The 15,754-nt window shown below is 39.9% G+C and overlaps 1 protein-coding gene across 1 annotated transcript in view; it reads right to left on the bottom strand.

Annotated features, from left to right (window-relative positions):
• LOC141176272 (glutamate receptor ionotropic, NMDA 3B-like) overlaps window positions 1-5,220 on the bottom strand; it is a 474,027-nt gene extending 468,807 nt beyond the window's left edge. The window contains exon 1 of the mRNA XM_073660231.1: window positions 3,013-5,220. Coding sequence (XP_073516332.1) covers window positions 3,013-3,438 — 426 coding nt within the window. The 5' untranslated portion in view covers window positions 3,439-5,220. The remainder of the gene's footprint in view (window positions 1-3,012) is intronic.
• Window positions 5,221-15,754: the final 10,534 nt, after the last annotated feature.

Below are 15,754 nucleotides of genomic sequence, written 5' to 3'. Positions count from 1 at the left end.
AGCATGTGCACAGCACATGAGGATTATCATTGGGGAACATGGCAGACCTTCTACCATGCGTTTTTTAAGAGTTTCTGCAGCGTTTTAGCGGCTGCGAAAATGCTTAAAAAACGCATCGTGGGCACAGCCTGAAAGTCAGTGCAGTCCACATTATACTCTGACCAATTAAACGACTGAATGTTGGGTCCAAATATCAACAAGACAATAATTAGAACCGATAAAAAACCTTTATTAGATTTCACATGGTCCATATCCCTTCCTTTTCACTTCCTTCTCCTTCCTTTCCCCCTCTTTTCCATGTGAGGGCATTATAAATTGTTACACATCACATATACAAGAGGTGGCATTTGCATACTACTACCTGTCATTTATGTACTACTTTGATTTGGTGACAATACATCATATAGGACACATATGCAATACGGTACAAAATTTGAACTATACCAATATGCATTATGTGCATGTCTTGCCTGTGTGATTTACTGTTTGCACATGGTGGTTTATTATCTACTAGCAGCCAGAGTTCCGTAACAAATAAGTTTCAGAAGCTAGAAAACTAATTCAAATTACCCATGTCTAATAAATTTCAGCCATTTTTTCATGATAAACAAAGTTGTCATAATTAATAAATTAGTAAATGGCATTACAGAAAACAAAAATAAAAAATTTATAATTTTACAGAGACGTTCGACAATTCAAAAAGTGAATTGCCCAGGGCAGATCGCGTGGAAATTTCTCTATGAAAAAAATTTGTATATGTGTTTAATGCTAAAGAATTAATTCGGCTGCTTGGATTTCTAGCACATGCATTATTGTACGATGGAAATCCCTTAATAAAACCATATTTCTGGAACCACTTCCAATTTAAAAAAAAAAATTTACATTTCTGGATTCCCCGCATTTAAATAAGTATTTCATAACCAGGTTGATTCTGTGTTGTAGCGCTAAGTTTTAAGTTAATCAGAAAAGAAAGTAGATGCTGTGTTGGGAATTGCACAGCCAGAGTAAATCAGACTCACCTCAACATTAAGCTTTTTATGTAGTAAGATTGTTTGATTGACAGTATATGATGTGCCTTAGGTACTGTCCATGTGCACACCACACAGACACTATATGCAAATCTCATTTATGTGATACACTGTTTGCACATGGTGGTTTATAATCTATCGTATTAATGACACCCTTTGATATACCCCAAGTACTGTCCATGCATACTCTTCATTGTGGCCCTTTACCTGTTAATATTTATTGACTGACTTACTATATTTTAGTGCGGGCACTCTTGTACACGTAGTGCCACTTTAACCATTTATCTAATAAAGTTTTTTATCCTAATTATTGTCTTGTTGATATTTGGACCCAACATTCGGTGGTTCTCTTGGTCAGTTGTATTCTCATCTGAATGGTCTGCCATTTACATGTCCATATAACAAAGATATTACTACATGGTTGCTTTTTACTGACCATATGGTTTCTTTAATAATCACATAAAGGTGCACTTGAAATAGATCACTCTGTAATGACTATAATTTATGAGTTTCACTTTTTGTATTGAAGATCTGAAATAAGTTATTGTTTTGATGATATTCTAATTTAGTGAGATGCACCTGTATATGTTGCTACTAGTGTTGAGCGAGTATGCTCTATTAACCCTTTCGCCGAGTATGCTCGGGCCGAGCGCCGAGTATTTACAGCTGCTCGGTGATGTGTTTGAATCGCTTCCTTGTGCATGATTTGCAACTGTTTGACAGCTTTATTACATGTGAGGAATGTGTAAGAAATAGACATTCCTCCCATGTAATAAAGCTGTCAAACAGTTGCAAATCAAGCACAAGGGAGCGATTCAACCATATCACCGAGCAGCTGTAAATACTCGGAGCTCGGCCCGAGCATACTCGGACAGAACATACTCACTCAACACTAGTTGCTACCTAGTGTGTTTTGTGTCACAAACTCAGGAACAAATACATTTGTAAGGTACAAAAGTTTTAATGTTTATTTGCCCTGCACAAAGTTCATTTTAATTACTAATCTAATTTAGCTCTTGACTTTTTATCCTACCATATAGAAGACTAGTTATTTTTTGTTGCCCTTCTACATATTGGAACTGAACTTTATGAAATAAATTTGCTGTTATATTTATTACACTTTAAGTTTTTAAGGGGGGTTTCTAGATTTGAGGTACATTACTACAGTCAATCTATGACTTCAGATTGGTGAATCCTTACATTGTGCATTATGCACACTGTCAAGATTCCCCTCAACTTACTTTTTGAGCAAGCAGTCACTTAACCACCAGGATGCAATCTGTATACTGGTGGTCACGGGTTAACTAAGTGAAGCAGATGAGAATCTATTAGTAATACTTGGTGTCAGGATTTGCCATTGTGCAATTACATAAAGTGACTACAGGAATTTATCTCAAGCCCAGAGAACTGATGTATATTTACAATTGTGCACAGGAGAAAAAAAAAACACAGGCATCACCATATGACCGTGAACAAAGATTGAAGTGGGAAAGTCTTAAATCTAGATTGGGTGCAAGGGTTAAAAATACATGTAGTATATTATCACAAAATGGCATACTTATAGGTTATCAGAAAAGTGATTAATGACATTGTTCACTAAATACAAATGGGTATGACTTGTGATCCATTATGATTGACGAAGGTTCAGCAGACTGCTCAATAAACAGGGAATGGAGAGTCAGGGATCAAAATAAAGGACATTGAGAAAGTGCTCCAGAAGTAGGACGGCAATAAAAAGTTAAGCAAATATGTTTTGGGATAGTTACAAGATGAATGACTAGAGACAAGGACTTGCTGGAATAGAGATTGCTTAGTTAGATTTATTAGGATACTAAATGACAGGGAGAACATTAAAAGTTAAGAGGAAACATTTAGAGGACCATATATTTACATTTCTCCTGTACAACAAGTAATTATTCCCATTATTGGATCATGCTGTTTAAATTTGTGGCAATATTTTGACAAAAGGATTTTACCAAGTTACCTTAGTGGTCAGTGGCATGATCTGCTCTTGCTCCAAAATACTGAGGAATGGTATCTCCAGGAAACTTGACAAAAATTCCAATTGTAGCAGCTCCTCCTGTGACTCAGGGAATGCCAGCACTGCAGCCACTCCTTGGGCAACTATCACCTGGCATAACCATCGTGCCAAAGAGACAGGATCTCTCTCCCTTGGAGCCCCCGAAACCACCTCCAAACTCAGATTGTATGGGAGTAAACTGCTGCGACTGATGCGGGACAGAACATTCTGGATTCTTGTCTGCGAGTGTCCAGCCAAGGGCAAGAGTGCACCAAGACGAACTGTGTGCCCAATACGGGCAAGAATACGACATGGTTGGGGGTGACCACAGCAAGGCACCAAACTGCAGAATACACTAAGGTACAAGTAAAACCAGTGCAGAACATCCATGAGGTGAAACCTAAGTGGGAGGGGGGCAAGGAAAGGTGGATAAAGAAATGACAGTGGTAGAAATATGGTGTTAATGATTTAGAAGATGAGTGGGCTGAGGTAGTGAAAGATGGACAAGAAACCAAACAGGCAATTGGAAAATGGTGTGAAAAGGCAGAGAACAGTGTTGAGGGAGGGTAGAGTACATGAGAAAGGAGGTCAATGTAAATATATAAGAATATAGGTGATGATCATCTACCCAGGTAAAATGGTGCTTTGTATGGAGAGAGGAGAACAGGATCCCAGTCTAGGAGGATGAGACGTAAATGACGGGAATGTAAGGAAAGTCGTCTGTCCAGGATGAATCAGACTGGATGCTGAGTTGAGCTCAGCTCTGCCACTATTTGCTGGAGTCTGGTGATACTGACAGAAAAGAGCGAGAGGGGAGGGAGAGAGGGACCAGAGGAGAGGAGGTCAAAAATATTGATGAACAGGAGAAGGAAAGCAAACAGAAGAGCTAAGGACTACTGAGTGGTGATTCTGGAAGGAAGGCATTGTACAGTGACAATAAATGAGGCTGCCAGTCACAGGGTGAAAGTTGAGTGAAAAAGAGGGCAAGATAGAGAAGGAAATTCTAAAAGCTTGGGGAAAAAAAGGCTTTAAGGGGTTAACTGGAAACAAGGAGAAACTGGAGGCAGGCAGATATAGGGTGCTGTAGGTAGATTATTATTTTGGGACTAGTTCACAGATTTAAGGCCAATCTATAGAAAGGTGGGTCCTGAAGCATTAACCGATCTCAGACTGTCTGGGGCACTGATTACAAGACAAAGGCAAATGAAAAGAAATGAGTAGTAAGAATGTGACCGTATCAAGATTTTATGGTATAATACATAGGTTCATTTAAAAAGGCTAATTCAAGCTTTGATACACAGCAAAGCAGACAGCAACATATAAACCCCAAAACATGGGAAGTAAAGCACACAAGGGGTTATTAGTGGACAGACATTTAGCCATTAGGCTTTTGCAGACTGCAGTGGTGTTCTGGTCATCCTGTGTCACACTGCCAAGAATTACCATTGCTAATGCTTAACCCTTTCAATTCCACTAGGTCAGTAATGGATCTCATTATCAAATCAAAGCAGTTTGGCCATAAATACTGGGGCTATTTGGTGTTAGGTTTATCTTTTGCCCAGTACTTTGCAGAATCTGGATAGTGCTTAAAGAAAAGCAATTGTGTCAAAGGAAAACTGCCAAGAGGAGATGGAAGGGAAGACGCAATGCCAAATGGAGGGAGTTAATGCATGACAGAAGCAATCTGTTTGTGTGGAGGGGGAACAGGTACAATTATGGTGATGGAGAGAAGCGAGCTAGAAACAGCATTCGGGAAATGAAGCAAGGATTGAAGATACATGAAAATGAGGGGGAAGACCATATATAATTTCCTGTGCAACAGGAGGGTGATGGTAACTCTGGTTGGAGACTAGATAGGTGTAGCAGTGTCCATGCTTCATTAGGCACACACTGTAGTGCAACAGAAAATTGGAGGGGGCAAAGGTTTTAAAGTATGGTGGGAAACAAAAGAATGTGCTTTAAGGAAGATAAACCCCATATGTACAGAATGATGGATGCTCTGAGGTAATGTCATCAGACCTAAAATAGGAGAAAGAAGTTATGAGATCGACCAGATGGCTGCCTGGAACAGGCAGTCCCTACCAGGTGACTGAACAGGGAAGACCCTCCGGCAGTTGTCTGTAAAATAAAGGAGCTCTGCTAACCGGCTGCTTGGAGATTGTGTGGCAGTGTTTGTATGGAAGCAGGTAGTCAATCTTCTGCCTGTGTGTGACAGACAGAGAAAGCCCCTTCGCTGTGTATGTGACCAACACTCTAATGAAGGTGGAGAATTTCTTCTGTCAGTCAGCGTTACGTATCCGCTCTCCTGGCTTCCACAGAAAATACTGCACACTTTCATTAAATGTGTAAAATAGATCTGAAAAAATAATCCTTGGAGGATCTAATTCTGAAAAAAAAACTATTTACTTACTGATATGAAGGTCTGGATATATTTGCATTACCAGAACAACAATGGTCTACAAAATGTCTGGAGAATCCTCAGCACATTTGCCAACCTGAAAAAAGGAAAATATCTATGAATGACCGTAATATTTTTAATTACCTTTCTATCCAGAATGTGAAAGATTATAATAGCATGGCGTACTATAATAGTGTGTCGCACTCCATAAACTGCTCTACATAAGGCTGAGAAATTGTTGGCTGTAATGTGCAGGCTAACAGAAAAATTAAACCACCAGATACCATCCCTAATAAAAATGATTGTAACAGGTTTATCAAAAAGTCAAATGGTTTTTTTTTTACATTAAATTGACCACTTGTAGTCACTGCACACATGGCACAGGTTTGTACTGTAAGTGTACAGAATTTTAAGACAAAGCATAAAGATTGAGATCAGAGGGGGTTTTCAGGAAAATAAATGGTCTTACATTTTTGTAGAAACAGCGACACTACTGTCCATCATTTATTTCTGGTATTGCAGCTCTATTATTCAGGTTAGTGAGGCAAACATGTCTGGAGATCTTGCCAGAAAAAAATATCTATCTGACAATATTGGACAAATCTTTTAATGGCAGATTCACAAATGTAGTTTACTGCAGTCTTGCTGCTACTTTATGTTACAATGTGACACAGAGCTGCAAGATTGCTGGAGCATGTAGTGTTCACACTGCAGCACACTAATCCAAGTGTTCTTGAGCTTTACCACCCACTGACCTCAATGAAAGGCAACTTACAGTGCAGGTTTCCATAACAGGGAATTTACTAAAACTTATGTCAAGATGTTAATTTCAAAGTGAGTTGACTTGCTGGGGCGGCACTGATCTCAGCACGCCAGGTATTCTAACATCGCTCTGTTACCGGTTCGTTACGACTAATCTGAGCCAACAGAGCACAGTGTCATTGTGCACTTCGCGTAGGAACTAGCCCAGACCCTGAAATGAACATCACTGATGACTGTTTCAGGGAGGGGGTTGGGGCTGCGCCAGTGACAGCAGCCTCTGCTCCCTGATACTGAGTATCTCAGTATGCGTTAGGACTCAGAGTCATCAGAAAGTAAGGAGCAAAAATGTAGCTAGGGAAATAGTGAATTTTTGATGCACAAATTAAGAAAATAGTTTACTTTATGGCACTAAATAGATTTAGAAAAAAATTTATTTGTCTTCGGTCCACCCCTTTAAACCCTAGCTGTCTGCAGTAGGTTGCATAGGTATTCTACAGTGTAGGGCAGATTAGTCAAGGAGGAACCAAGGTGGTTGAGATAACACATCTGCACAGTGATCATGGTTATGTGGCTGTAGGTAACTATGTAAGCACTGTAAACATTAAATTAGCACCTCAAAATACATTTTGCCTATACAATGTATGTTAAATTCTGGCCACCATTTGTATTCAGTTGCTATGTTTTTAAAAATTAATATCAACTTACTATATTGCAATACTAGAAAGAAATTATAAAGTGAGTTTATCAGTGGTTACCTGGCAACTATAGAAATTGCTACCACAGACTAGCTTAGCACAAGCCACTGTTTACCAGATCCCTAGAGTTACCCTGGCATTCAACTATTAACCCCTGTACATGGATTTCGACTTACACATGGACCCCTGGATTAGGGCCACAGAGTGAACTGCTGACTAATGGTGCAGGCAGGGGAAAGTTGCTGGGTCAGAACCAGGACAGTCAAAGTATAATATTGGAAGAATAGTAAAAAAAAAAAAAAAAAAAAAATGGGCCCAAGTCTATAGCAAGAAAAAACACAAACTAGAGCTATGACAAAGTGCTGTAAACCACATAAGTTTTAAAAAAACAAACTATATTTTGAAACCTCCAGCAGTAAGCTGGGAGTTTTAACCTTTTGGTGACTAAGACAATTTTTACCTTAAAGACCGGGTGAAATTTTTTAATTCTTACCACTGTCACTTGATGTGGTAGTAACTCTGGAATGTTTCAACAGATCCCAGTGATTGGGAGAATGTTTTGTGCCATATTGTACTTCATGATAGTAGTAAAGTTTGCTGATACGACTTGCATTTGTGAAAAATTGGAAAATGTCACAATTTTTAAATCTATTAATTCTTATGCCCTTCCATTAGAGCGTTATGTCACACAATAGTAAATAAATAATACTTCCCACATGTCTACTGTACATCAGCACAATTTTTGAAACAATTTTTTCTGTTAGGACGTTAAGAGTTAAAAGTTTAACAGCGATTTTGCATTTTTCCAGTAAAATTAAAATTAATTTTTAAGGGACCTTATCACATTTGAAGTGACTTTGAGGGGCCTATATGACAAAAAAATACCCAAAAGTGACACCATTCTAAAAACTGCACCCCTCAAGGTGCTCAAAACCACATTCAAGAACTTTAACGCTTCAGGTGCTTCACAGGAACTAAAGCAACATGGAAGGAAAAAATGAGCATTTTATTTTTTCACAAATTTTTATTTAACCCGAAATTTTTTATTTTGAAAAAGGGTAACAGGATAAAATGAACCACACAATTTGTTGCACAATTTCTCCTGAGCATGCAGATCAAACATATGTGGGAGAAAACTATTAATTGGGGCGCACGACAGGGCTTGGAAGGGAAGGAGCACTGTTTTGACTTTTTGAACACAATAATGGCTGTAATCGAGAGCGGACATTATGTTGCCTTTGGAGAGACACCAATGTGTCTAAAAAGTGGAAACCCCTCACAAGTGACACCATTATGGAAACTACACCCCTCAGGAAATGCACCTAGATGTGTCTTGACTGAGCACCTTGAACCCCCCACAGATGTTTATAATGTTGAGCCATTAAAATAAAAAAAAAAAATCAAATTTTTCCCGCAAAAATCTAATTTTTTTTCCACACTTTCTCTTGAGTACTCAGATACCCCCATATGTAGGGAAAAACAGTTCTTTGGGTGCACGGCAGGGCTTGGAAGCGAAGGAGCACCGTTTGAATGCCAGAAAGGCTGGAATCAAGAGAGGATGCCATGTTGAATTTGGAGAGCCTTTGATGTGCCTAGAAAGTGGAAACCCCCCACAAGTGACCTTAATTTGGAAACTACATACCTCAAGGATTTTATCCAAGGTTATAGTGATCATTTTGAACCCACAGGTATAACAGAATTTCATAAAATTAAGACATAAGGAAAAGTTGTTTTTTTTTCACCAAAATGTCTTTTTAGCCTTAAATTGGTATTTTTCACAATGGATAATAGGTGAAAACGAACCCCATAACTTGTTATGCAATTTCTCTCGAATGCGATGATACCCCTTATTGTGGTCAAAAACTTCTGTTTGGGCACAATGGCAGGGCTAGGAAAGGAAAGCGTGTTATTTGTCTGGATTTAATTGTGAATGCCATGTCACATTTGGAGAGCCCCTAACATGCAAAAATAGCAGACAACTCAAGGAATTCATTTAGGGGTATGCCGAGCATCTTTAACTTACAGGTGATCGACGAAACTTTATAACAATTAGCTATGAGAACAATTTTTTTTTCTTCTATTAAAATACTGTTTTCGCACCAAATTTAGAATTTACACTAGGGATAATGGGATAAATTGGACCCAGCAATTTGTTATGAAATTTCCCCCGAATGTGGCAATACACTACTGTCACATTGCAGGGATCGGATGGGAAGGAGCACTTCTTTGCTTTTAGAACGCAAATACCATGTGAATAGATTATGGGCACCATTAGCGGAGCCCCTTATGTGCCATAATAGTGCGACTCCCCCCAGGTGACCTCATATTGGAAACTCCACTGCCTAAGTAATTCATGCAGGGTGTAGTGAGTATTCTGAACCCACAGGTGACTCACAGAATTTTATAACATTGAGACATGTAAATATGACATTTTAGTGGTTAAAATGTAATTATTGTATTTGCTGCAAATTTTGCAGGTCGCACTTGACAGCGGTATTTAGGGGGTTAATCAGTCCCCATCAGTCGCAAAGTCATCCGTGGCCGATACAGCCAACATCCATGGGAATTGTCACCACTGGCTAGTGCTAGTCCCTTCTCCCCAATCGCAATTTTAAAACTGCAATTAGGCAATAGGGCTCCTTAACGACCAGCATTTTTATGTGTATCGGCGGTCGTTAAGTGGTTAATAGGATGTGCTGGGAGACTACAACCCCTGGCAAAAATTATGGAATCACCAGGCTCGGAGGATGTTCATTCAGTTGTTTAATGTTGTTGAAAAAAAGCAGATCACGGACATGACACAAAACTGAAATCATTTCAAATGGCAACTTTAGGGCTTTAAGAAACACTAAAAGAAATCAAGATTTAAAATGTGGTACTCCGTAAGGGTAATTTTTTGCAGACCAAGCAGAAGGAAAAAATCATGGAATCACCCCGTAAATTTTTATTTCCAAAACCAACACCTGCATCAAATTAGATCTGCTCGTTAGTCTGCATCTAAAAAGGAGTGATCACAACTTGGAGAGCTGTTGCACCAAGTGTACTGACATGAATCATGACTCCAACACGAGAGATGTCAATTGAAACAAAGGAGAGGATTATCAAACTCTTAAAAGAAGGTAAATCATCGTGCAATGTTGCAAAAGATGTTGGTTGTTCACAGTCAGCTGTGTCTAAAATCTGGACCAAATACAAACATGGGAAGGTTGTTTAAGGCAAACATACTGGTAGACCAAGGAAGACATCAAAGCGTCAAGACCGGAAACTTAAAGCAATATGTCTCCAAAACAGGAAATGCTCAACAAAACAAATGAGGAACGGGAGGAAACTGGAGTTAATGTCCGTGACCTTACTGGAAGAAACCGCCTAAAGGAAATGGGATTTACATACAGAAAAGCTAAACATAAGCCATCATTAACACCTAAACAGAAACAAACAAGGTTACAATGGGCTAAAGAACAGCAATCGTGGACTGTGGATGACTGGATGAAAGTCATATTCAGTGATTAATCGTGAATCTGCATTGGGCAAGGTGATGATGGTGGAACTTTTGTTTGGTGCCGTTCCAATGAGATTTATACAGATGACTGCATGAAGAGAACAGGCAAATTTCCCACAGTCATTGATGACATGGGGCTGCATGTCAGGTAAAGGCACTGGGGAGAAGGCTGTCATTACATCTTCAATAAATGCCCAAGTTTGCATTGATATTTTGGACAGTTTTCTTATCCCATCAATTGAAATGATGTTTGGGGATGATGACTTCATTTTTCAAGAGGATAATGCATCCTGCAATAGAGCAAAACTGTGAAAACATTCCTTGAAATTAGACACAAGGTTAATATCATGGCCTGCAAATAGTCCAGATCTCAATCCAAATGAAAATCTTTGGTGGAAGTTTAAGAAAATGGTCCATGACAAGGCTCCAACCTGCAAAGCTGATCTGGCAACAGCAATCAGAGTAAGTTGGAGCCAGATTGATGAAGAGTACTGTCACTCATTAAGTCCATACCTCAGAGACTGCAAGCTGTTATTAAAGCCAGAGGTAGTTTAATAAAATACTAGTGATGTATTGGAGTGTTCTTTTGTGTGTTTGTTTTTCATGATTCCATAAGTTTTCCCTCTGCTTGGTCTGAAAAAAATTACTGTTACTGAGTACGACATTTTTAATCTTCATTTCTTTTACTGTTTCTTAAAGCCCTAAAGTTGCAATTTGAAATGACTTTAGTTTTGTGCCATGTCTGTGATCTGCTTTTTTTCAACATTAAACTGAATGAACATCTTCCGAGCCCGGTGATTCCATTATTTTTGCCAGGGGTTGTATTACTCTAGCTTGTCAGCACATGCCTATTCTGCCAGACGCAATGGTACTTTAAGCCCCAGCAAGTTTAGTTTCAGTCGCTGCACCGCCCAAAGCTTCTGATCCCAATGTTTCACTTTTATTAGTATCAGAAATAATATGGCCTTGCCTGTTGACAGAGCAGCAGCAGGCACTGCAGGAGATTTGACAAAGACTGCCAGGTAAGAGTGCTTTCACATTGCATTTAAACACCGTTCAGTGGTTGTGTCAGGGTTTACATCCAAATCCCCCACAAAACAGGATTCTGTCGTGTGCGTCGACAGGGCCATATAGACTAATGATTTCAACAGAGCGAACGTGTGCTCTTCCGTGCATATACACATACTGCAGGCGGCCAAGCCCGAAAATGATGCATGGCAGAGTTAACGTTGGTTCTGACGGCACCATTATAATCTATGGCCAAATCAGTGCATATGTACGAATCCCGTTTTGCGGGGGGTTCAGACGCAAGCCACTACACCTGTGCCTAAATGCGATGTGAAAGCACTTTTAGAGTTTTGCACAGTAGTAAATGGGTGGCACACAAGTTGAGGTGCAATATATGTGCGAGACAGTACATAGCAGGAGTAAGTGTGGCAGAGAGCTTCGTAAAGGCGTCGCAAATCAGAGGAAATGCAGTAATGGAGCAAAAGCTGAATGTGTATTACAGAGCCGCCAAATTCGACTACTATGGAGACTTCAGAGCAAAACTGAATAGTGTGGGATCCCACAAAGAAGTCCGAGGTGTCAGCAAGATTGGGTTAGCAAATATAAGCACTTGGTATACTAATAGTAATGACTGTGCGGTTTAAATTTATGCATTGAGACTGTCCCATTCCTGCTGGACACTTAGGCTATGTGCACACTGTACGTTTTTGATGCATTTTTGCAGTGTTTTTTGTGTGGAAATGAACCAAAAATGCTAGGTAAACAGTGTGCCAGCTAATGCAATGACAATCCTTAAGTGCTGTGCACATAATCAGGAATTTTCCTGACAGGATTGTCATTGCATTTAAATCTGCAGCATGACCATTCTTTGAAGCTTTTCTGCCGCGTTTCCCGCCCATTGAGGTTAATTGAATGGCAGCAAACCCGCAGGTATAAATATATCTGAGGATTTGCTGCGGATGTTTGCTGCGTATGTGACTGACTCAATTCAAGTCAATGAGTCAAATACGCTGCAAAAACACACAAAAGAATGGTACCTGGGCCAGGGAATTAGACTACTCCTCCCATCATCCGACCACAGCCAGAGCAGGCGCGGCTGACGGGAGAAGTCTTCTCCTCAGCCAGCGCCTGCGCGCGGTGTTTTAAAATAAAAAAAAATAAATAAAAATCTAATTTAAAATGACAAGCACCTTATTCTCACCTGTCCGCCGTCCCGATCACCAGGCAATACACTGACGGAAGCCGGATTGCTCCTGGCAGTTTACATCCGTGAGCTGCCGAGACAGTTCCCCTTAGTTTATCAGCTGAAGATCATGGGAATTTTCCCACGCAACACTGACGCAGTAAATAAGGTCACCAGGGCTGATCAGCTTATCTTCAGCTGATGAACTCTGGTGAACTCAGCCAGCAGCACAGAGATGTACACTGCCAGGAGTGATTACAGTCCTGTCAGTTATAGTCCTGTCTTCTACAGCAGTGACATCAGTGATTAATGTGACTGCTGTACAAGTTACCCGGATTGTCGTGGGACACTGGATTACATCATGATGACGGACAGGTGAGGGATATGGTGATTTATTGAATTTTTATTTTTTTTTGTACAGGAGACTAGGGATTCCGGGTACTAGGTGAATAAATAAATTAAAACCGTGTCTTACTTTATTTCAATAAGACTTTATTCTGGCCGTGTCTTCATTGAAAAACCGTTGAAAACCTTACTACAGGATTAGTAATGGGGGCATCTTATAGACTCCCTCCATTACTAACCTAGGCTTCATGTCAGCAGCCAATACAAGGCTGACATGAACCCCAACCGCTATACGGCAGTGGGAAGAGCCGAGGCTAAGCGCCAGATTTCGCACATCTTATGGAAGCGTCATTTCTGGGACTGCTGAGAGCGGATATTATTAGCTACGGAGGGGGCCAGGATCCATGACCCCTTCCCTGGCTATTATCAGCACACAGCTGTTTGCCTAGCCTTTGCTGGTTAGATTTTATAGAGGGACCCTACATCAATTTTTTTCTAGGGTCCCCCTGTAATTTAGCCAGTAAAGGCTAAGAAATCAGCTGTGTGCTGTTATTAATAGTCAGGGAACATTATTGGCTAATGGCCCATTCCCTGGCTACTAATATCAGCTCCCATTGGTTGGCTTCCCCTCTACTGGTTATTAAAATGATGCGGGAGCCCAAGCCTTTTTTAAAAAATTTTAGGCTGTGCCCACGATCCGGACCTAGCAGCGCTTTGGATGCAACATTTTTGCTGCGTCCAAAACACTGCGTTCTATTGAATGCAGGTAAACCGGCATGTGTTCACTGAACCATGTGGATTTATCGCATTCAAACCATTCTAGTGGTCAAATTTGTTGCTGAGACTAGCGACCCTTACATTACTAAACCAAATTAAAGTAGTTAAATACAGTGTATAAACACTATTTGAAATACAACCTACACATTCTTTAATCATTTAAATTAATTAACTCACCCCAGGTCTGACTGTAAACTAAGGGTTAACCCTCAAATGGTGAGATGGGTTTTTTGTCACGCAACTGGTATTGTGGGGTTTCCTATAACAAAGTGTTTAGAAATCAATTATTTTTACAGAAAACGCAAAGATCACGTTTGTTGTAATCGTTTTCTTATTGGCGATTGATTACACATGAGTATGACAAATTTTTGACACCCACAAATGGATGGAAGCTATTGAGACACGTTTCCTCTTACCAGCATTTTTCAAAGAATGGCAGCTGAACAAAAATTCCCTGGGTTAAAGAGATGTCTTTTTTATAAAATAACTTTATCTAGCTCCAAAAAGCATTCATTGATGTATAAAAATGCACCAAAAAAACACATTTTACTCAGCGTTTTTACTGCCAAGAGATGCAGAAACCTTAAGGAATTCTCTGCATTCAAATACTGAATCGTGCACAGATAGCTGGGTTCAAATAAAGATCTGAAAATCACCAGAATTTTCCTGCGTAAAGACTGCGTATGGATTTTTTTTCCCCCAACTTGTCTTATTTACTATTTATTATAAAATACACTTTAGCAAAAAGTAGAAGGATAAAATTGTAACCAACATTTAATTTTTTCATAAATCAATAGTATATCTAGAAAAAAAAACATATATTGCCAGAAATCTGCTTCTTTCACTGCCAGGACTAATCATTCTCAAATCACAGGTAAAAATCTGTCTTCAGTGAATACAGACTTCGTCATTACTGGGATAGCTAACAGCTAGTGCTCTAAGTTCATTTGGAAGGGGAGGGAGGCAGACATTCTGCTCCAAATTTTGCTGAAACGACTGTTCTACCATGTTCACACGCTCAGTATTTGGTCAGTATTAAACATCAGGAGTGGAACAGTGAGGAAAACTATAATAGAAACAAGTGCACCACTTCAGTATTTTTCACCCAGTTCTGATTTTGTCTCAAATACTAAGGTAAAAAACTGACCACCTACTCAGCGATTGAACGTGGCCTTAACAAGTCATCCTGCAATACAACAATTACATGGACCCTTTCTGTACGTAAGCAATAGCCATTTACAACACAAAAAAAACACGAAAAACAAAAGGACTAGACACTAGTGTTGAGCAAGCACTAAAATGCTCGAATGCTCGAAGCGCAGGCCGAGCTCACAGTGATACTCAGGTGCTCGACCCGAGCAACAGGCCCAATGTTAGTCTATGGGAGACCTGAGCATTTTTGTGGTGGCACCCCCGGCAGTCTGTAGAAAGCCTAAAAAGTGCCCAAAACGATAGTGACAGTGCTCAAAAGACATGGGGACAGCATGGGCAAAGCCCCAGGAAGCATTTCTGACCCCCAGGTCACTGCTGTCAACGACGTGGTCAGAGTTATTAAGCCACATTTACGGGCTCACAATAAAACGTTCAAAAACTAAATTGAAACAATTTTCCTGTGAAATATGTTAAGGAACATCCTTTCCAGGGTAAAGACTTGTGTATAAAGTAAAATAGATAACCAAAAACAAAAATACTCCTTCACACCTTGGGCTATGTTCACAAGTAGCATTTTTTATGCGTTTTTGCAATTTTGTATTGCTTTCAACCATGACAAATGCATTCACCGGGAAATGTCATTTTAACATTTTACAATCTTATCTGGCCATGTGCTGTGTGACATGCATACAGTGCTGAAACGACATGGGAACAGCATGGGGAAGAACCCTGGAAGCATCTCTGACACCCAGGTCACTGCCTAAAAGTGTGCCCATCTGAAGTGATCCTTGCCGCATCAGAAGATGCAGACTTGCAACCATCCCCGTGCAAGTCCTTGTCCCAGGGCAGTGTTCAATTGTACCTCCCACATTCCTTCCAATGCAAGC

The sequence above is a fragment of the Phyllobates terribilis genome, unplaced genomic scaffold (assembly GCF_046119375.1).
Source record: "Phyllobates terribilis strain yellow unplaced genomic scaffold, ASM4611937v1 Scaffold_22__1_contigs__length_20350403, whole genome shotgun sequence".
Taxonomy (NCBI): Eukaryota; Metazoa; Chordata; class Amphibia; order Anura; family Dendrobatidae; genus Phyllobates; species Phyllobates terribilis.
The sequence above is the reverse complement of the archived record's forward strand: the minus strand, read 5'-3'. Positions and strand labels throughout refer to the sequence as shown.